This window comes from Mastigoproctus giganteus, chromosome 12, assembly GCF_048544385.1.
Source record: "Mastigoproctus giganteus isolate SK-2022 chromosome 12, ASM4854438v1, whole genome shotgun sequence".
Classification (NCBI taxonomy): Eukaryota; Metazoa; Arthropoda; class Arachnida; order Uropygi; family Thelyphonidae; genus Mastigoproctus; species Mastigoproctus giganteus.
This window is the reverse complement of record NC_143586.1, coordinates 28,634,315-28,656,742: the sequence shown is the minus strand read 5'-3', so window position 1 is coordinate 28,656,742 and position 22,428 is coordinate 28,634,315. Positions and strand designations below refer to the sequence as shown.

The 22,428-nt window shown below is 34.9% G+C and overlaps 1 protein-coding gene across 1 annotated transcript in view; it reads left to right on the top strand.

The window, feature by feature from the left end:
- LOC150076822 (developmentally-regulated GTP-binding protein 2) overlaps positions 1-22,428 on the top strand; it is a 73,343-nt gene that overhangs the window by 7,179 nt on the left and 43,736 nt on the right. The window contains exons 2-4 of the mRNA XM_090386723.1: positions 6,085-6,170; positions 13,582-13,653; positions 19,400-19,489. Of these exons, the coding sequence (XP_090242849.1) occupies positions 6,085-6,170; positions 13,582-13,653; positions 19,400-19,489 (248 nt within the window). The remainder of the gene's footprint in view (positions 1-6,084; positions 6,171-13,581; positions 13,654-19,399; positions 19,490-22,428) is intronic.

The following is a 22,428-nucleotide window of genomic DNA, read 5'->3' as shown; positions in this document are numbered from 1 at the left end:
GCGGGACATTTTGAAGGAAAAAAGTAGATCGCATCACAAATTAAGTTGGCCACTCCTGCTCTAGATTATAAATCTATAGAAAAAAGAAAATGATCAAATAGATGGAGAGCTAGGAACAGGCTTTTTTAAGCTTAACATAATAAAATGTTCAGACAAGAAAATGTTATGATAGGTGGGCAGAGGAATAGATGAATAAGGAAAATCCTATACTGAAATTGGACCTTCTGTATTCATATATATTTTTCTGGAATTTTTCACCCCATGAATAGACAGTTTCAGTTTGCACAATAAAAAAAATGGCCAAACCGATGATGAATGAATGAAAAAATAGGTACAGTTCAATAAATTCTAAGCAGTATGTAATAGGATAAATTATGTAAATTCTAATGAATGAATGAAAGTTTCCAATTCAGAAAAAAAAAAAAAAAAAGCAGTTGACAATGGCTAAGCACAATTAGTGTCTTGCTGGCATTGCTACTTGGAGATTAAAAGAGCATAAGCCTTTACTTAAAGTAGTATGGAAGTGAAAAGCATAATATAATTACACAGAAAAACTTTTTCTGTGTAATTGTTCTGTGTAATTTTAATATAATTACACAGAAAAATTACACAGAAAAGTATAAATTTACTGATACCAAATGGGAAGTATATTTTTTTTGCAGTGTCAGTTAAGAAGTATGGCACTTAATATAAAAATGCACAGTTAAATGGAAAACTCAAGGAAATTGTAATCTCTTGTAATTACCCTTAGGATTTTAATTTTAGAGAGAGAGAAGCAAATCAGCTAACTGATGTTACATTACTAAGTCAGCCTCATAATGAGGCTTAATAGAAATTCCTGTCAGTGTTAATTTTGAGTTGATTGATACTTTCGATTCTCAAACCGCAGTTGGAAACATTTAATGCATCATCATCTAATAAAGCATGAAGCAGTAATAGTGTAAATACCACCAATTATTATGTTTTAATAAAAAGTGTTTGACTTCAGACAGGATTAAAGCTATATAAAGCTCCTTTTGTTTTGTCTGAAACTGATTATTTTTGGCATCTCTCATTTTATGATTTACCATTAGTTTTCCAAGTGACTGATAGGATGCTTGCCAGGCTGCTCTCTGAACAAATGGCAAGCTATCAAAAATAGCCATCAAGGTGGTTGTGCCATGTTAGATATATAGCAATTAATTTTTCATATGGAAATTGTTTATTTGTAGCAAATACTAAGGCAACTTATGGAAAATGTGATGAAACTTTAGAGATCAGTTCATTTAATCCAAATAATTTTTTTGATAGATTTAAGACCCACCTCTAAGTTGTTCAGAAAACAGCTGCATAATTGCTTTAACCCTAAGTTTTTCAAAAAAAAAAAACCATTGATTTTGTGTGATGCTTTATTACCATACAAATTCGGTGGTTTATTATAAACTTTATTCAGTGCTTCTCCTTCCCTCCTACCCAGTTCAGCAAAGTTTTGACTGCATTTCCCCTCTTTCACTGAATAATTTTGGGCTAATAATGTTTTTAAATTACTATTACTAGTGGCTAATATTGCAAGGAACAAACCTATACAGCATTAGTCAAAAAAAAAAAACACCACACCACCTATACATCTCCTCTAATAGTTTGCCTAGTTCTTTATTGAATTTATTCAGACTACCCACTTCCACAACACTAGATGGAAGCCTCTTCCAACAATCAACTACTGAATGGTTGAAGGCAAACATCTGCACATCTGTCCTGCAACCACATTATCCTCAGTTTGAGTTTATGCCTTCTCATGTTTGTGTGTGTAGTCTGAGGAAGGGAAAGGACGACATCAGCATTCAGCTTGCTAAATTTGTTCAAAGCCTTAAACACATCAATCAGATCTCCTTGAAGGTGCCTAGTCTCCAGACTCTGCAGTTTTCAGAACTGAAACTTTTCTTGTTAAGAGCAACCTTTTGTTCCCCTCACTAATTTCATTTCTCTTCTCTGCCACTATTTCAACTGATCCACATCTGTCCTAAAATGAGGCTCCCAGACCTGTATGCATTACTTGAATTGTGCATAACCATTGCCATGTGCAATGGGATAATCACCTCATTAACCTTACTGGCAAAATTCCTGTGTATAATTGACAAAACTCCATGAGCTGTCCTATCTACCTTGCTCAGAGAACTTCATATCCGACTTCATAATTACCTGCAGGTTTTTTTCAGTCTCCACTACCCTGAGTGTGGTACCACACAGTTGGTATGTTATTCTGGAATTACTGCTACCTCTATGTGGTACTTTTCATTTGTTATTGATAAATTTCAATTGCCATTTTGCATCCCATCTACCTAATTTTCCTGGATCTTGTTGCATCTATCTCAAGATCTAGGTATATATATGTGCATAAGTATACATGTACCTCTTTCTCCTTAACTAGATAGCGTACCCTAATTATTGTCATTAACAGCCCTGTAACCTTCATATCATCTTACAACTTACACATTAAACCTTTGTCAGTATCATTAATAAATATAGAAAACAACAATGGACCTAGCACTGAACTCTGGAGAACTTATTGATTGCTGGAACAATATATCAGCTGAGAGTATCAATTGTAGTTGATTAAAGTGAGTATCACTTGATCCAGATCATATGCTAGTCTTTTCATACCAACTAAGAAATACTGTTCAAAGTTTAGGCCTAAATGGATGTCAGATGAACTAATGAGGCTTGTGGCAGAAAGAAAAATGTATGGGGTACACATAAAGTATCAGGTGATGCAGAAGCCTATGACAGATATAAACTAGTCTGTAATCAAGTCACAAAGGAGGTTAGGCAGGCAAAGGCAGATTATGAGAAATCCTTGGCAAAGGATGCAAAGAAAAACAGCAAAGAGTTCTTTACTTATGTAAGCTCTAGAAGGAAAGGAATGAATCAGATTGGACCACTTAACATAGATGGGTTGACTATTGATGATCATGCTCAGGTAGCGGATAAACTGAATGAGTATTTTGCATCTACGTTCACACATGAGGAGTTATTCAATGAGGGGAGTGCCAGAAGTTTATCAAACTCTTAACAGGGAGCTAAGTGATTTTGTAATAACTGAATAACTGTAATAATAACTGAGAGCAAAGTGGAGGAGAAATTGTTGCAGTTAAACATAAAAAAAGGCACCTGGGGTGGACGGGATCTATCCAGTTATATTAAAGGAGGCAGCAAAGGAAGTAAGCAAACCCTTAGCCATAATTATGAGCTTCCTTGGACTCAGGGGAGGTCCCTATAGACTGGAGTTTTGTAAATGTATTCCCAATTCAAAGGGGGATCAAAGGGTGGTACAAGTAATTACAGATCTGTTAGTTTAACTTCTGCTCCATGGAAAATAATGGAGTTGCTGGTAAAAGAAATAATACAGGATCATCTAGACAAGGGGACAATCATACTTCAGACACAGCATAGGTTTGTTAAAGGGAAATCTTGTCTGACCAATTTAATTGGATACTATGATGTGGTCACAAAGGAACTGGATGCAAAAAATAATTTTTATATCATATATTTGGATTTGAGGAAAGCTTTTGAAACTGTTGCACATAAAAGGCTGCTCTACAAATTGGAGCAGTGTGGCATTAAGGGCAAGTTCTGCTATGAATAAAGGGATGATCGACTGGGAGAAGACAGAGAGTGGTAATCAGTGGACACTGCTTTTCATTACTAATGTTGTTAGTGAAGTCCCCGAAGGTTCGGTGTTGGGCCAATTGTTATTTTCTATATTTATCAATGATATTGATGTAGGCACATCAGGTTTAATGTCCAAGTTTTCAGATGATACAATGGTTGTCATGGTTGTTAATGGCAGTAATGACGGTATGCTACTGCAACAAGGTCTGGAAAAGTTAAGCAGATGGGCTGAGAAATCACAATTGAAGTTTAACATTGACAAATGCAAAGTACTGCATAATGGTAGCAGTAACTCCAGAGTAATGTACCAACTGTGTGGTAGTACACTCAGGTTAGTGGAAAATGAAAAAGACCTCAGGATAATTGTGCATTCAGAAATGAAACTCTGAGCAATGCAGACCGGCTTCTAGGACAGCTCAAGGGGTTTTGTCAATGATATGCCGGAATAAACTTCCATCTGTTGTTGTTTGAAGTTGACAGCTTAAATAAATTCAAGAAAGAGCTAGACATAGCTCTTTCTATTTGAGGGAATGGATAAGTAAAATGGGAAGTGTTTTTTTTTTTTTTTGGCTGATGTTGTATAAGCTTGCTTTCTTGCATTGCTTAGTCACTACTATTGCTAATGTTAATATTTATGTCATTACTGCCATTAAATTTAGATTGATAGTTTTTAAAATGAAACATTTACAATGAAAATAAAGTTTTGAAATAAAATTTTAATAATATAATAATACTGTAATATAACATTAATAATACATTTTTTTTTAGAAATTTGTTTGATAGTTTGTTATATAGACTTGCATAACATATAGGATCAGATTTATGAGTTAGCTTTGTACTCACTCATATTTTCTCCATTTCTGTTTTGAAGAAGGGAGTGATTTGTAAATAAGTTTATAAGGAAGTGAATATAACAAGTATACTAGTTTGGATTATGCCTATAGATTGGAATGCTCCAGCCACTGATATGTTTATAAGTCATCTATTTAAGTAATGTTGCCGCTAAGGCTTTCTCAGAAACCTTATTGTGATGAGTAATTGATTACACAGGTTGGTATTTCTGAAGATATAGCCATGAAGAACCTTAAAAAATGAGATTTTTTTAAAATTGATCTGAATGGGTTAGAAGATTATATACACTAAGTTAAAAAATATTTTCAAGTGACTCATGTAATTATCATAATTTAATTTTCAAAAAGTACAACTTGTACACAAACAGGATTGGAGTGGCTCTAAAATTTATTTCAAATATTTCTAACCACCTTATTGATGCTTCTCTTTCATAATTTTTAAAAATTGATGTTTAACTGTTCTGTAGATAGAATTTTTGTGCAGTTCTCCACAAAATTGAATTTTCTTCAGCAAGAACCCTGAAATTTGTTCAGAATTGAAACAGTTACAAAGTTGTTAAAGAGAGTTCCCCACCATTTTAGGAAAGAAATGTTTAATGTTTTTTTATTACAAGTGAGCAAAATTATGTATTTTTAACCCATTCATTTGTTTGTTTTATTTAAAATCATGAAGCTTGTTCCTTGGGATACTGTTGACCTCACTTTTATAATTAATATTTAAATCATGACTGAGGAAATACCTAGCTAATATTTCAGTTTATATGCTTAGTATAATAAACAGTTGTAAAAGATATATTATTTTTACTTTTTACTTTTTCTAGGCACTGATATTTTTAAGCTATTGTTTTAAGTTCACAGTTCTGCTAACACTCAATCATCCCTCATATTCCATCTTCTCCAATTTTCGGAAATTTGTGTCAACTTAAGCAGTAGGAACAACCTGACAAATCTATTTTGAAAAAAAGGGTTTTTTATTTTATTGACATAAATAGATATACATTGAAATTTATATATATTGAGGCACTGTCCATATGGGCACAAAACTTTTGATTAGGTACAGTTTAGTACAGTGCTGTTGCAACCAAGTAGTGATATTGATTTAGCTAGAGAAAATAGTTGAATGTATAGAAATAAGTTTTTTTTATTTTCCAACTTGAAATATTCTGTTTGGACATCTACTTTTTACTGCTTCTGATAAATTTTGTGTAACTGTATAATGACAGTGTCTCAAACTTTTCAATAAAAATAAAGAACAAAATGATTTTGAAGTACAGAAGTAAGGGAACTCGTGGTGATAAATGTTGTAGATTGAGAGATCAGCACCATTATGAAAAATGTGGTTTTAATAACATTCCTTAATAGACACAGATGTGCAGGTTAAAAAACTATAAATTTGAGAGGAAAGCAGTCAGACCTGCCAGTAGTCTAGAATCAGTGTTTGTTACTTCTGATCACAGAAAAGGAACAAATTGATCATATATTTAGGTGCTTGAATTATAATGTAAATTTTAATATATTGATGTATTTATTAAATGCATTATGTGACCTTTAGAAGTTTAAAATATATTTATCTGTTAATTTTCAGCTACGGAATACCATTTAGGAGTTTTAAAAGCAAAATTAGCCAAGTATAGGGGTCAACTTTTAGAACCTCAAGGAAAGAAGGAAAAGGTCATAATTTCAAAATTTTTTTGAATACAATTTTAATTAAATTTTTAAAGAAAAGTACATTTGCTATAAAACTTAAAAAAATGGGAAATTTTAGTTATATTTTGTATAATATTTTTCATTATTTTCCAGAAACTAATTATCATAATATACTGTAAAAGTAATGTTTTGCTGTGAATGTTATAGTACTTAGTCTGTGATTTTTGGTCATTTCAGATTTCACTTTTATTCCATTGTTATCTCTAGGTTAGTGAAAATGAAATACTTGAGAGTAGTGTCATGTTGAATCATTCATGAATTCTAGAAATTATGAATTCAAGATTGTTTAAGTATTTCTTGACTGACTTATCTGTGTATCTGAAGATCACATTTTTGGAACTGTGTCACTTAGAGGCTAGGGACAATTTTTCTGCTTAGTAAAGCGAGAATTAGTTTATTGTTTTCACTGTTTTGCTAAAGATCAGTACCCTTTTTTTTAGTGTTTTGATTTTCTGACTAATATATATATATACATTTTATATATATACTATTCAGTATAGTGTGATATATATTATATATATATATCACACTATACTGAACAATTGCTCGGTTCTTTCTGCGTTCGCAACACAAATTAATGATCTGGTATACAACATTTCTTGCAGTGATTGCGACTCGTCTTACCAAGATTTGATGTAATTTTCTCTGAATATTCAAGTAAATCAACATGAAGTTTCAGTTCATGCTTCTCGTTCAGCAGCGTTAGAATTAGCCTTTCATGCCATTAACGAAAAACATACTTTTTTATTTAACGAGACCAAAATACTTAATGTTCAATGTAATTATACCCGACTATTAATTGCAGAAACCGTAGAAATTAAATTACACAAGAATTCTGTTAATGTTCGGCGGCCATATTTGATCTCCGATGCGTGGACCTTTACGCGCATGCGCGAAGACAAATAATCACTATTTAAGTTTCAGGTTCAACCCTATTCGGTAATTTTCATTCCTGTGATCACGACATACGGTCAAAGCATTGTCAGCTTCACGAAGGAAAATCGTTTTGAATATTTTTGTTAGATTCTTTTTAATTTTTAATTGTGTTAAATTGATTTGAATTGTGTTAAATTGGTTTTTAATTATTTATTTTTTACTCTAATGTAAGTTTTTGATTTTTTCGTTTTAATTTCTGGAGAGTATCATACGGAAGTGTTCTACGTACTATATTGAGGTAAACTCCTGTTATTATTTTACAAATACATTTTATGTACATAATCATCAAAGGAGATTTGATGATCTATGTTGTGCATACTGGAATCATCTGACTTGAACATATGCATATATGCGCTGAGGAACATGGTGACTCAGTTGTACAATATAGTATTAGTATTAGTAACGGCCGCATGGTGCAAGAAAGCCTATGGCTTATGCTGCACCAGCCAAAAAAAAAAAAAAAAACTCCGAACAAAACAATGATAAAAACAAAAAAAATAAAAATAAATAAATAACTAAATAATAATAATTAATAAATAAAAAAAAATAAAATAAAATATAAATAAAAAGGAAATTAAACCTATCATCCTATGCGCTTCCCTTACCCGAAAGTACTATCCAGATGACCTTTGAATTTCCCCAAACTGTCGGCCTCTACCACCCATGAAGGCAACTTATTCCAGTAATTTATAACTCGCTGGCTAAAATAAAACTTCCTGCAGTCCAATCTAAACATTTCCCCCCGTAACTTGAATTTATGTCCCCTAGTTCTAGCATCATTTATAATCTTGAAAATTTTGTCCTCATTCATTTTACTGATGCCTCTCAGAGCCTTAAACACCTCAATCAAATCTCCTCTAAGGTGTCTAGTTTCCAAACTCTGCAACCCACATATTCGAAGTCTTTCTTCATAAGGATGCCCTTTTGCCGATCTCACCAGGCGAGTTACCCTTCTTTGCACCCTTTCAAGAAGCTCGATGTCTTTCTTTAGGTGCGGTCTCCATACTTGAACACAGTATTCCAAGTGTGGTCTAACATAAGCCTTATATAATGGGATTATCACGTCCCTATCTCTACTTGCAAAAGTTCGATAGATCATCGATAGGACACCATGGGCCTTCCTTGCAACCTGTTTACATGCTCAGAGAATTTCATGTCTGACCGTGTCGTAACACCCAAGTCCCTTTCCTCCAGTACTGGGTTTAGTTGAACTCTACCAAGTGAATAAGTTTTTTTGGGATTACTGTTTCCCAGGTGTAATACCTTACACTTTGTTGGATTAAAGCACAGCTGCCATTTTTCTGACCATTCTTGAAGTCTATCTAGGTCTCTCTGAAGAAGCTCAGCTTGACAGTGATCATTAACTACTCTACCAATTTTAACATCATCTGCAAATTTAGACATCACACCCTCTATCCCTTCATCAATGTTGTTTATGAAAATTAAAAAAACAGTGGTCCTAATACTGATCCTTGGGGAACCCCACTTCTTACATCAACCCAATCTGAGGAATAGCCATTTATCACAACCCTCTGCCTCCTGCCCTGAAGCCATCCTTCTATCCATCTAAGGATTTTCACAGTGATTCCAACCTGTTCCAGCTTATAAAGCAACCGCTCATGTGGGATTGAGTCAAAAGCTTTGCTGAAATCTAAATAAACAATGTCGAAATTATTCCCTAAATCCAGCTCGTGAGTGACCCTTTCGAAATAGCGAACCAGATTTGTTAAACATGATTTTCCCTTTACAAAACCATGCTGAGTAGCCTTGAGAATTTCAATTCGATCCAAATGATCCTGAATTCCACCCTTGATCATTGCCTCCATGATTTTCTCTACTACTGAAGTCAGACTGACAGGTCGATAATTTCCAACTTCACTTTTACAGCCACCTTTATGTATGGGAGATACATTTGCACTTTTCCAATCCAAGGGAATCACCCCAGAGTCTAGTGATGCTCGCATAATTAGCCTCAATGGTTCAATGCACTCGCTTGCCGCCTCTCTTAAGATTATAGGGTATATTCCATCAACTCCAGGAGCCTTACTGGTCTGTAGGCTCGAAAGTTTTTTCATTAAATAATCTTGCGAAATTTCAATATCATTAATTACATATTTTTTAACTTCGCTCCCACAATTTCCCATTGCCACAAAAGGCTTTTCATTTGTAAATATCGATGCAAAATAACTGTTGAGTTCATCTGCAACGGCAGCTGGTGTATTTATTACTATCCCCTTTCCCTTACGTAAAGGTCCGATCTGGTTTGTCCTGCTCTTCTTGGCATTTATATATGCGAAGAATTCTTTATCCCCCCCCCCCTCTTTGCTCTGTTTGCTAGTGATTTCTCATAAACTGCCTTCGCCTGTCGAACCTTTTCTGTGGCTCTATTACAGATCACCTTGTAGCTGTTATAGGCTTCAGTACTTTTTATTGCTCTGTAACCTTTCCATGCTACCTTTTTCTGCTCAAGTAATGTGGCAACTTCACTATTCATCCAACTTGGAACCCTTCTCATGGAGTATTTTTTTAATGGTATATATGCATTCAAGGCATCTGTGATTAATGTTTTAAAAGCGTACCACAGTTCAATTGTATTCATTCTCAGCGCGATATCTCCCAGTTAATAGAGGCCCTGTAGTACCTTAAGGCATCGTAATTTCCTTTTTTGAAATTAAAACCCATTCCTTTGCCTTTTACTTCTGCTACCTCTCTCGTCATCATCCACCGTAGAACTCCGTGATCACTTCCTGCTACTGGTTCCTCTACTGTCAGCCCTGTTATGTCATCTGCTTCATGTGTGATGATGAGGTCTAGGATATTCTTTTCTCTAGTACTTTCCCTGACATGTTGATACAAATAACAGTCATCTAGTTGATTTAAAAATTTTGTTCCCCATGTCGAGTTTCCTTCCCATTTACTCCAATCAATCAGAGGCAAATTGAAATCACCCATAATAAGGCATTGACGCTTACTTGCCCATTCCATTTGCATGTAGAGGCTTTTGTCATAATCTTCACAATCACCTGGTCTGTAGATTACTCCTACTCGCATTATACCTTTGTTTCCAACTATCTTACACCATACAGACTCTATACTAGCATGTGAAATGTCTGAATCCGGGAAAGCTATCGTTGCACTCAGGCTGCTTCTGATAAGAAGCATTACCCCACCACCCCTTCTATCAACTCTATCCTTCCTAAATACATTATACAAGCCGTACTGAAACTCATCATCCCCAATTTCCGGGTGGCACCACGTCTCTGCAAGCCCTATTATGTCCGCGTTACTTGTTTTAACCAGCAGTTCGAATTCGCTCATTTTATTGACGACACTTCTAACGTTACTGTATAAACAATTAAGATTTACTGTTCTTGTATATTTAACAACCCTAACACAACCCTTGAAGTTTTTTAGGCTCTCTTCCCTGATATTAGCTACCCACTCACGTGAAACGTCTTTGCCCCCAGAACATCTAGATAATACGTCCAGTTGGGGTAACAGATAAGAACTCTTAAGGTATGTGCAAGAGTTACATTGACCAATATTATCAGATAAACGCGTGTCAGTATTACCCACATCCCCCCCTAACTAGCAGTTTCCCTGAACCTTTAAGGTATCCTCAATAATACTGGCAAAAACTTTTGCACCACCTTTGTTTAAGTGTATCCCGTCTCTACAAAACAAATTCCTTCTACCTACAAGTGTGGGCCATGCTGATAGAAATTTACCCCCTAAAGCCTTGCAGATTTCTTCAAGTCTTGAGTTAATCCACAAGGCTCTTAACATATAATCCCTCCTATCGTGTCTGGGCAGAATTGCAGACACATAGACATTATGGCCTAGCTCGCGACATTTCCTCAGCATGGTCCTGTATTTTTCCAACAAATCGTCAGATCGTGTACGTTTAATATTGTTTGTCCCAACATGAATAATAATATTTTCTTTACCCCCTTTAAAATCTGACAATCTGTTGGTGACATCATCAATAGTTGCTCCCGGCAGACATACCCTGGTTCTGCTCCACCTATCTTTATTACAAAAAATATTCCCCGTTTCCGTGACAATGGAGTCTCCTAATAAAACAATGTCCTTTTTAACCAGAGTAGTTTGCACTTGGTTTTTCTGTTTTGAGGCTCGAATCGGGTGTGCATCACTTGGTAGATTGCTGGAGTTTTGAGTCCCTGACGAGCTCCCAGATGCATTATTTTCGAGGGCAAGCACTCGTTTTTTCAGCGACTCAAATTGTTCCATCAGTGCACCAAATTGTAATTTAAGATCGGTGCACTCCTTACATCGATCACAAAGAAAAGAATCCCCAGGTGAGGTAGGATTAGTCACCAGGTTGACCCTGGAAAACATACCACAGGTTCCACAACGGATTAAATCATGATTCACCCGTAAATCACCATCTGCTATTTCCGTGTGAGTCACGATACCCTGTGACGTGTTTAAGGCAGATCTCGTAACTACCATTATAAAATTAAATAAATATCAATGAAAGTAACTTTAAAAAATTATATCTATAATATTATTAAAATCAAACAGTTACAGGAAAATCTATAACAAAATAATCCAACAATATCTAAATAAATCAAATATTTAAAAGCACTATCCAAAAGTAAACCACTTAACTGAGGAGCCCTGTCTAAGCGCGTCCGCTCACCTTGAATGCCAACGTACGAACCAATATATAATTAGAGTATTACCTCTCTGAGTTGAGGTTGTCTTTCAAGATGTCTGAAATAAAATTGTTGCATTTGGGGTTGAAACTCTGCATTAGCCACTACTTTTTGACATTATTGTTGAGTTGGAAAGCAAGTTCATAAAATTGCCACAATGTAGGGATGCTCAGAATTGTTCATAATATCAATGCACAATGTAGCATTTATGGTTCCATGCAGTGAGACTAGTGGACTTGGTCTCTATACCACAAGAAACACCACAGACCATGATCGTAAGCATCCTTCAAGTATGCCCAGTCCCAAAAATATCTCTGAGGCTAGCTGGAAAGCAGTGTGACTTGTTGCTCCAGAGGACTAATTTTAATTAATTCACAGTTAAGGTTCAGTGTGACTTGCACTATCCCACTTAGTGATTGTTGTTGTGTTTTTTTTTTTTGTTATTGTAGGCTTTTGAGCTGCAGCTGCTCTGTGAAATTCATGCCATGCAGCTCTCTGTGTAATCATAGATACACTCAGAGATTTCCTAGTTACTACTTGCAACTCCAGACTCAGACTCTCCAAGTTTGAATGGCAAGATGAGGTAACTTGCCTTCTTGAGGTTTATTAGTTCCTGTCAAGCAGTATTTTAAGCTTATTTATTCAGTTCTAGAGCTTATTGTTATCTCTGGAATTTCATTTCTTCAGCATGTTGCCAGTTGATGACATCCCTACAACATTCCCATTATGACTTGATGTGTTATAGCCTAAGCTGTCGATGCAGCATAAAAAATCAAATAGTCAACCAACAAACCAACCACGTATCATTCCCCCTATGAAACTGTTAACTCCTTCCCTGTGCTCAATTTGTACACAGTTTTGAAATTAATTTCAGACTAACATCTGATCAACCTTATAGGCCAAAAATATTTGTGTGTTTTGTAGTTAGTTTCCTTCAATCAGAGAGACATCCCTAATATTTGGTAGGATAGTATATATTTTCAGAACAATAATATGTAAAAATTCATGTACTAATAATTTCAAGTATGTATTGACACACACAACTTATTTTAGTTTTTTTTATGAGTGAACTGTAAAATATTTTACATGCTTCCGGTCTTTACTGAAGAACTCTTTTCTCTTAATCTTTATACTGTATTTTGTTATGCTCTGCCAAAAATTATGGTGATATGAGTAAAATTATTCTTTTATAACAATACTTAATTGTTACGAAATAAGAAAGTATTGGTTTAACAGTACTTTATAATGCACTACCCCTCAGGGTATTTACAGGAATAAACAATTTTGGGAATTCTTAAATTCCTTTTCAGTTGAGCTGTAGTCAGCTGATCTCAAGCAGAGGGAGTAGGCTTTCTCTCCACAATTTATTCTAGCTGTTTTTATACACTTCTATAAATGTTGTATTTATACACTTCTATAAATGTATAAACCACATGAATTGGTGCACTAGACGAAAGTAGTCAATGCACTAAAAGATTCCAAACAAAACAAACAACAGAAGTAAACAATCTGTTATTGAGTAAACAGTGGATATGGGACTAATAAACACTTACTATGTAAAAAATAGAAATGGGACCAGCAAACACCAATACAATGCATGATTCCTACAACAGAATCACAATAGATATACAACTGATCTTAAAGAATTTTTGATTATTATTTTTATTATTATTATGCTGTAACATCTGTAGTCTTTCAAATTTTGCTGAATTTGTGTATATTTGTGCGTATATATAATTTTCTAAAAAAAATATATATAGGGTGAAGGTTTTGATGTTATGAAATCTGGTGATGCACGTGTAGCACTGATTGGATTTCCATCCGTTGGAAAAGTGAGTATTTTTACATGTCTTTAGTATATACCTGTGTAATTGGCAAAATATACATTTGTGTCAATATAATGTTTGCATAGAAAGTGTGACATAAAGTAGTGAGTGATTTTATTACATAACCTTTGTGGCATGAATGAGTATCTTTGTCATGTATTAAGTTCTTGCAAGAATTGAATTCTGATCAAACTAGTATAGGATTTTTTTGGGGTAGGAACAGTGGTTAGTTATAGATAGGGTATCACACTTACTCTACAAGAATACAAAAACTCTTGAATACTATAAATCTATATGCTTATCAGAGTGTAATCACTAAAGGTGTTTACAGTTAAAAAGGTTGAACCACCATTTCTGATTTCTTCATCTGCAGTGGGAAAAGGAAAAGAATTGCAGTTCTGTTATAATGCAACATCCTGTTATAATCCAGTAAGTTTATCAACATATAAGAAAAGCACTAGAAAGTACCAAAAACATACACATGATCAGTACTGCAATCCACTGTTTGAATATGGGTTAGCAATAAGATTGTGAGACAGTAAGGAAATATAATATCAGAACCTTTCTCCCCCCCCCCCCCCCGCACCTCTGGTTTCTGAAAACATCAAGAATATCCTTTATATTGATGATGAGGTGCTTATATTGGACATTTTTGTGACAAGTGGGTAGGTAAAGGAAAATTCATAATCACCTCATCAGATCCTGCATTCCATTGTACTTAGCTAAAATAATTTTGATATCATATACTTGGAATTCAGGAAAGCTTTTGACACTGTTGCACATGGAAGACTACTGTACAAATTGGAGCAGTGTGGTGGTATTAAGGGTAAGTTGCTACAATGGATAAAAGGGTGGTTGAGTGGGAGAAGACAGAGAGTGGTAATCAATGGACCCTGCTCTTCGTTGACTGATGTTATTAGTGGAGTCATCCAGAGTTCAGTGTTGGGCCCATTGTTGTTTGGTATATTTATCAATGATATTGATGAAGGTATATCAGGCTTAATGTCGAAGTTTGCAGATGATACAAAGGTTGGCGGGGTTGTTAATGACAGTAATGGTAGTGTGCTACTGCAACAGGATCTAGAAAATTTGGTCAGATGGGCTGAGAAGTGGCAACTGAAGTTTAACCTTGACAAATGCAAAGTACTGCATATGGGTAGAAGTAACCCCAGAGAAATGTACCAACTTTGTGGTACTACACTTAGGGTGGTAGAAAATGAAAAATAACTAGGAGTAATTGTGCAGTCAGATATGAAGTTTTCTGTGCAGTGCAGTCAGGCTGCCATAGCAGGTCATGGGGTGTTCTCAATGATATACAGGAATTTTTGCTAGTAGTGAAAAGGAGGTGATTATCTTTTTATATAAGGCAGTGGTCAGGCCATGCCTTGAGTACTGCATACAGGTCTGGAGGCCTCATTTTAGGAAGGATGTAGAGTTTCTTGAGCATGTACAGAGAAGAGCAACAAGATTGGTGAGCAGAACGAAGGGGTGCTCTTACCAAGAAAGGCTTATATTCTGCAAATTGCAGTGGCTGGAGACTAGGCACCTGCAAGGTGATCTGATTGAGGTGTATAAGGCCTTGAATGGGTTGAGCATGCTGAATTCTGATGGGATTCTTCCACTTGCTCAGATAATGAACCTGAGGGGTCATAAATTCAAATTGCAGAAAGACAGTTGTAGAATAGATGTGTGCAAATTTGCCTTTATCTGGAGGGTGGTTAATTGCTGGAACAAACTTCCATCTGCTGTTGTGGAAGTTCAAAGCTTAAAAATCTTAAATAAATTCAAGGAGGAACTGGACAAACGTTTAGAGGGAATGGATGTGTGAAATTGTTTTTTTTTTTTTGGCTGATGCTATATAAGCTCATACACTTGCTTTCTTGCATCACATGTTTCCATTACTATTATTACTACATCCCACTGATTTTATCAAGTTTCTGTTGTAAACTTACCAAAGGAGAGATGTTTTCAAATAAAAATTGAATAAACTTGAAAAGTAATTTGAAATTGAATATTTTTTTTATTTATACAAGACTTGTTATATAAGGTACCCTCTATTTTCTGTTTATAGTGCCTATACTTCTTTCAACAAAATGTAAAAATTCAAATATAGTGTTATTACAGAATAGAGTTTTCACCAACAACACGAGTGAATCAGTATTATCAAGCGGATCAATATTTTCAAGGACTGTGCTTTAAAGAATACATACCTACAAGCTAAAATTTAATACTATCACCATAACTTCTTACAGTTCTTGTTATAGTCAGAGGTAGTAGCAATTTGCTGTTGAGGTTGTTGTATCTTATCACCAAACCAATTCCAACTGACACCTAAATATAACTTCTGTATATTCCATTTCTACTTCTGACAATGTTTCGCAAGTGTAATGCCCTTTTTAATCATAAAAATAAGTGATAATTTTATAGAACAAAGGATTAATATAAAATCTACAAGTAGTAGATAGGAATAGTTTGATATAAGCTGCTGCGCCATTTATTGATATGAAATGGATCTCATCCAACACCCAGCTCTGACATCTAGGAGAAGTTTGTGCCTATGCAGTAGACAGCAGGCCGAGTACTCCATGCATAGATACATCAGCTATCAACAGAACATGCACACAGTAAAACAACTGAACCAGTGGATAACAGTAGCGATTGAGTGGCATTACTAATTTTTTAGTGATTTGGTGAACATTAGATTATAACAGGATGTAATAGATAGTAATAATCTACTATCTACTATAGGTAAAGAAATCAAAGCCAGGTTTTGAAACATTCTGTATACTTTTAACATGGTAAATATATTTGCTGATTGACCCTTGATTAGCAGATGGATTTACATTATTAAAAAGTTTTATACTCATGAAGAAAGTGTCACAATTCCCGATTCCTGTCTTTAATTATCAAACAATTGGATTAGTTTATTATTTAGCTGTCAGAATGGAAAGTAATGTCCTTTTTAATCATAAAAATAAGTGATAATTTTATAGAACAAAGGATTAATATAAAATATTTTATTAATAGCATAACATTAAAGAAATCTACAAGTGAAAGCTCAGATAATGAATCAAGTTTATAGCATCAAGGTTGTTTAGACTGAATTTACACTAGACAGTAATACTTCTGTGTGAACACACTTAAGAGTGCGTTCACACTCTTAAGTGTTGGTTTAGTGCTAGTTTGGCTACAAGTGGAAAATGTTTGTGCACACTGATTTTGTTGTTGCCAGCATTATAGGAAGGAAAAGGAGAATGAGCAGAAAATCTAGGTAAGGGAAACTGTTGCAGCAGTCATCAATTTTTCTTGTTTCATTTCTATAAATTGTTTTACAAAATATGTCAATATATGCTACTAGTAGTCTTGTTATTTTATGTCTGTGGTTTCCCATATATTGCAAAAATGAAAATATTTGAAAATGTTTTGAAATATCTGCAAAAATGAAAATATTTTTCATTTTTGCAAATATAAAAAAGCTGCATATAAAATGATATTTGCTTACTGAGCATAGCATTTACTGATCCTTTATTACAAAATTAATTTTACACACATTTTTATAAAACAGTAAGGCTAAAAATAAAACATTCTTTGTTAAAGGAGTGTGCTCTTTACCCATGGATGAATTAGCTTTACTAATTTAAAATTAACTTATCATATTCCCACTGTATAGCCAAGTGGTCATGAGCTGGAGTGCAGTAACACACGCTCCTTGAGTAGACCGGGGTTTCAAGCCCCTGACTGCTGAATATGGTCGATCTGCCAACCCGCACTGGACCAGCGTGGCAGATTATGGTCCATTTCCCTCAGCATGAATTGTTGAGGAGGCTTCCATCCTGCAGTGGGTTGATAATGGCTGCACTTTACCCCCACTGTATAAGGCAATTGTAGGACTACATTTGGAATACCAAGTTCAATTATGGAGACCTCATCTGACAAAAGACATTAAGCTTCTTGAAAGGGTCTAAAGATGTATGTTGAGATTGGCAAAAGGGCGACCATATGAGGAAATACTCCGCTTACATGGGCTGCAGAGCTTGGCAACCTGGCACCTCAGAGCTGATCTGATTGAGGTTTATGAAGCACTGAGAGGGATTAGTAAAATGAATGAAGGTGGAATTTTCACTGTTGCAAAGAATTCCATTAGTGGCCATAAATTAAAATTACAGGGGTTGAGGTTTAGATTAGATTGTAGGAAGTTTTCTTTTAGCCAGTGAGTCAGTGATTTCTGGAACAAGTTGCCCTTGCAGGTAGTTGAAGTTGTAAGCTTCCACATGTAATGCCACAAGTAATAAAGGTCTCACCTTCTAGATCCACCTATGGCCACAAGTAATATTGGTCATAGGTGGATCTGGAAGTTGTTCCTTGGAGTTATTTAGATAAGTAATCCTATAGCAACTTTATTTGATATTTGTTTTTTCTTGAAATCAATTTCTGGTCAGTGAATATTTATTTAAAGTTAGTTTTGAAAGTTTCATGCATAAATTTAAAATCTTAAGTCTGTTAATTAAGTAGTATTGTAGTGAACTTCATCTTTGATTAATTTCCTCTGTTGTTTATTAGTTTCTCATCCTTCTCCCTTCCATTTTTCTCATTATTTCTTACTTTGTAGAATACATGATCTCTAAAGCAAGGTTAAAACATCTTTAAAGAATAAGGGTTTTGATTATCTAGTTAGACTGGAATCTTTTATGAAATGCATCTATTTTAAGAAACCAATAAACTATGTAATTTTACAAAAAATATGGAATTTGTGTTAAGTTTATATTAAGACTTGTGATATTTCGAATATTTATCATTAATATTTAGTTCTACCAATTCATTCCCCATTATAAGCAGGTAGAAACAATATTTTTACACGAGACTGTAATATTATTCTTACATTCAAGACCCATTAAAAATGGCTGATTGTCTGAAATCATCAGGAATGCAGAGCATCATCTTTCTTACATTCTCTGTATCATGAATCTTTGGTGACTGATTAAAACTAACTAAATTAAATCAGTGCAACTGCAAGGGATGTGAAATGACTTTCTTTATGACATTTTGGCTAGTCTACATCTGCAGAGCTTCCTGATATTTAGAAAAATACAAGCTTTAAAAAGCAGATGATGTTCCTTAAACACCGACTAGGAGACAAGTTGAGTAGGCTTGTCACCGACTAGGAGACAAGTTGAGTAGGCTTGTCACCGACTAGGAGACTAGTTCAGTAAGCTTATCCCCACCTAGTACTACCTACCTTTTAATGCCAGTCAACCAACCATGTGTGCTATTGCAGGGAATCGACCAGTGGAAGATGTAACCAGGGATAATCAGTCCCACAACATTTGCCAGCAAATTCATAACTGTATCAACAGAGTATTAACATCAGTGGATGTATCAATGTGAAAACTGTTTTGTCTTAGGAAAACTGAATTATAATATATTTTGGAGAATAGTTTGTGTCCTAAATACATTTAAATTGTAATATATAACAGATGACTATGTATTATATTTTTGAGATTATTAGTACTTATATGAAACATTTTGCTCATTTTCAATAGTAATTTCATTTAAAGAGTGATTATTCATGATTACAATTGGATTAGTTTCAAAAATATGTTATTTTCTTAAATTTTTATGACCTCATTAAAATGCAAAATGTTTTCATGTCTAAATAACTAAAGAGGCTTGATAACTGTTTTATACTTTCAGTGTTTCAATTATATGTGATAGTAATATTTCATCAAATATATATATTTTTTAATTTTTACAGTCTACCCTACTAAACATATTAACAGATACCCATAGTGAGTCAGCTGCATATGAATTTACAACTCTAACTTGCATACCTGGCGTTATTCAGGTAAGAAAAAAAATATGTGCATGTGCATAAAGTTAATATCATCATTGTAGTGGAAAACTCTATGTGAAAATTTGAACATATTCCTTTGTAAATGCCTTTGGTATTTAAAATAAATACAATAAAACCTTAATTTGATGGACTAACCAAAGTTGCTGGAATGTTATGAAAAAGTGCTTTACATGAAAAAAAAAAAAAAACCCAGTAATGCAACATTAAATGTTGCAATACTGTATTTTACTGTGTGTACTAGCTGTGTGGAATGGAAAAGGTTGAAATTTTGCCATGTCATAGTGGCAGTGGAAACTCTTGGGCAGAGCTTATTCAGAGTCTGAAAGGTTCTCAAGTCCTCTTACTGGAGGTTCTGATGTCAAACATTGGTAGGGTTTTATCTGAAACCATACCTGATGTCTGACACATTTGGCAGGATGATGCAGGGTGAAGGTGAGAAAAATCCTGACTTCCTTGCATCCTCTGTAACATGAATCTTTTAAAGGGTTCAGGATGCAAAATTTTGTTTGCTGTTTTGAAGAATTGTATATATATCCTATTTACAATTCTTTAGAATAGCAGGAACTGTAAACACATTTCAGTGACATGCTACTTCAGTAGTTATAAAAAGAGAAGAAAAATGCATCATACAGTATTTCAGTTTTTTTTTCTCTTTGATTATCTCATAGTGTATTGATAAATGTATGCAAGACCAGCTGTGAGTTAAATTTGCTTTATTGTTAATTCAAATATTTTAATTAATGATAAATACCATCAGACTGAGGCAGTTACATCTTTGGCCCCACGTTTCATGTATGTGAATACAGATGAAAAGCCTGGTTCAGTGAATGCAATCCATTGTTTCCAAAGTAAGGAGATTAAACTCATTCAATAAAATGAACAGGTTTGAATTCCCGGTTAGGAATTCTAATGCCAGTATAATAGAGCTAACAGAAACTTGGTGCCACTCAAAAATAAGGGATGATGAGTTTTGCTATGGCATTTATGATCTATGTAGGAAAAATAGGAAATGGGGTGGGGGTGGTTAGTCTACTTGTAAAAAAGCAGACTGAGTGGTTAGTTAGTTAGTTATTTGGTTTTTAGGAGCATTAGCAACTAAGGCCATATTGCTCCGGGTATATGCGGTGGTCATTCCCTGATCTTTCCGCATCCTCCGTATTTGGTGGTGACGGACTCGAACCCCGGTCTAATCAAGAAGCGTGTGCTATGCACTGCTGCTCCTTCCCACCTGGCTACGGAGGCGCCAGACTGAGTGCAATGAGAGTATTTCCAGATTCAGATTTTTCACGTGCCAGCATAGAATCTTTGTGGTATAAGATAGTTGGAAAGGAGAAAATGAAAGTGGGGTTATGCTATAAACCAGAAGATCGTGAAGGGTATGATGAGAGCCTTTATATGCAGATGGATTGGGCAGATAAGTGTCAATGCCTTCTTATGGATGTTTTAATTTGTCCTTTATTGATTGGAACAAGTGGAAGTGAAATTCACCGTGGGAAAAATTTTTAAATCAACTAGATGATTGTTATTTACATAAGTATATTAGTGAAAGTAACAGAGGCAAGCATATTCTAGACCTGATCATCACTCACAATCCAGATAACATCATAGGATTGACATTAGAAGAACTTGTAGTAGGAAGTGATTATGCAGTTCTAGGTTGGACAATGAGGCAACAAGTTGTAGTTGTTGAAGACACAGGTTTTAATTTCAGCAAGTGGACTATGTCAATCTAAAGATTCTACATGGCCTCTATCAACTAGGCAGGCAGAACAGGAAAACTGGTTTTCGAGAACAGAAAAATATAGCACGGGTGAGTTACAGGGTGTTGAAATGTACTGAAGCCTGCACCAGATATAAATTGGTTTGTAATAATACCACACAGTACCATAGAACAGGTGCTATTACAGATCTTAGGCTGGTGAAGGCTAATTATATGAAATCACTGGCTGAGTGAGACTAAAGAATGGGGACAAGGCATTTCATATATGTGAATACAAAGAAGAAACAATCAAATCAGATTGGACCATTACGTAATGGTCCAATCTGATTGTGGGGAAAGTTGTAGATAATCCAGCTGATTTTGCAGTTGAATTGAACAAGTATTTTGCATTGATATTTATAAATGAAAGACCCCTCATGGAGAGGAGAAACTGTCTAGTTGAAGCTGACCAGTATATAATTAGCAGTATTGAAATACCAGAAGATTGTTTATTAAAAAATACTTTCAAACTTAAAGGTAAGTAAAAGGCAAGTAAAGTTCCTGGAGTTCACAAACCTTTAAGATTATGAGAGTATTAGCATTAGTTGAGGCATATGATGCAAGAAAGCAAGCAAGCTTATACAGCATTAGAAAAAAAAAAAAAAAACCTTCCCATTTCACCCATCCGGTCACTCCAAATGTTTGTCTAGTTCAGCCTTAAATTTTTTTAAGCTATCAACTTCCACAACAACAAATGGAAGTCTGTTCCTGCAATCAACTACCCGTTGGCTAAAGGCAAACTTCTGCACATATATTCTACAACTGTCTTTCCTCAATTTGAATCTATTCCTCCTCAGGTTCTTAGTCTGAGCAAGTGGAAGTATCCCATCACATTCAGCCTGCTCAAACCATTCAAGCCCTTTTACACCTCAATCAGATCACCTTGCAGGTGCCTAGTCTCTAGATGCTGCAACTTGCAGAACTTAAGCCTTTCTTCATAAGTGCACCCCTTTGTTCCTCTCACCAATCTTGTTGACCTTCTCTGTACTCATTCTAGCAACTCTACATCCTTCCTAAAATGAGGCCTTCAGACCTGTACTCAAGGTGTAGCCTGACCTTTGCCTTATACAAAGGGATAATCACCTCCTTGTCTCCACTAGCAAAATTCCTGTATATCATGGACAAAACTCCATGGTCTGCTCTGGCAGCCCATCTGTACTGCTCAGAGAAC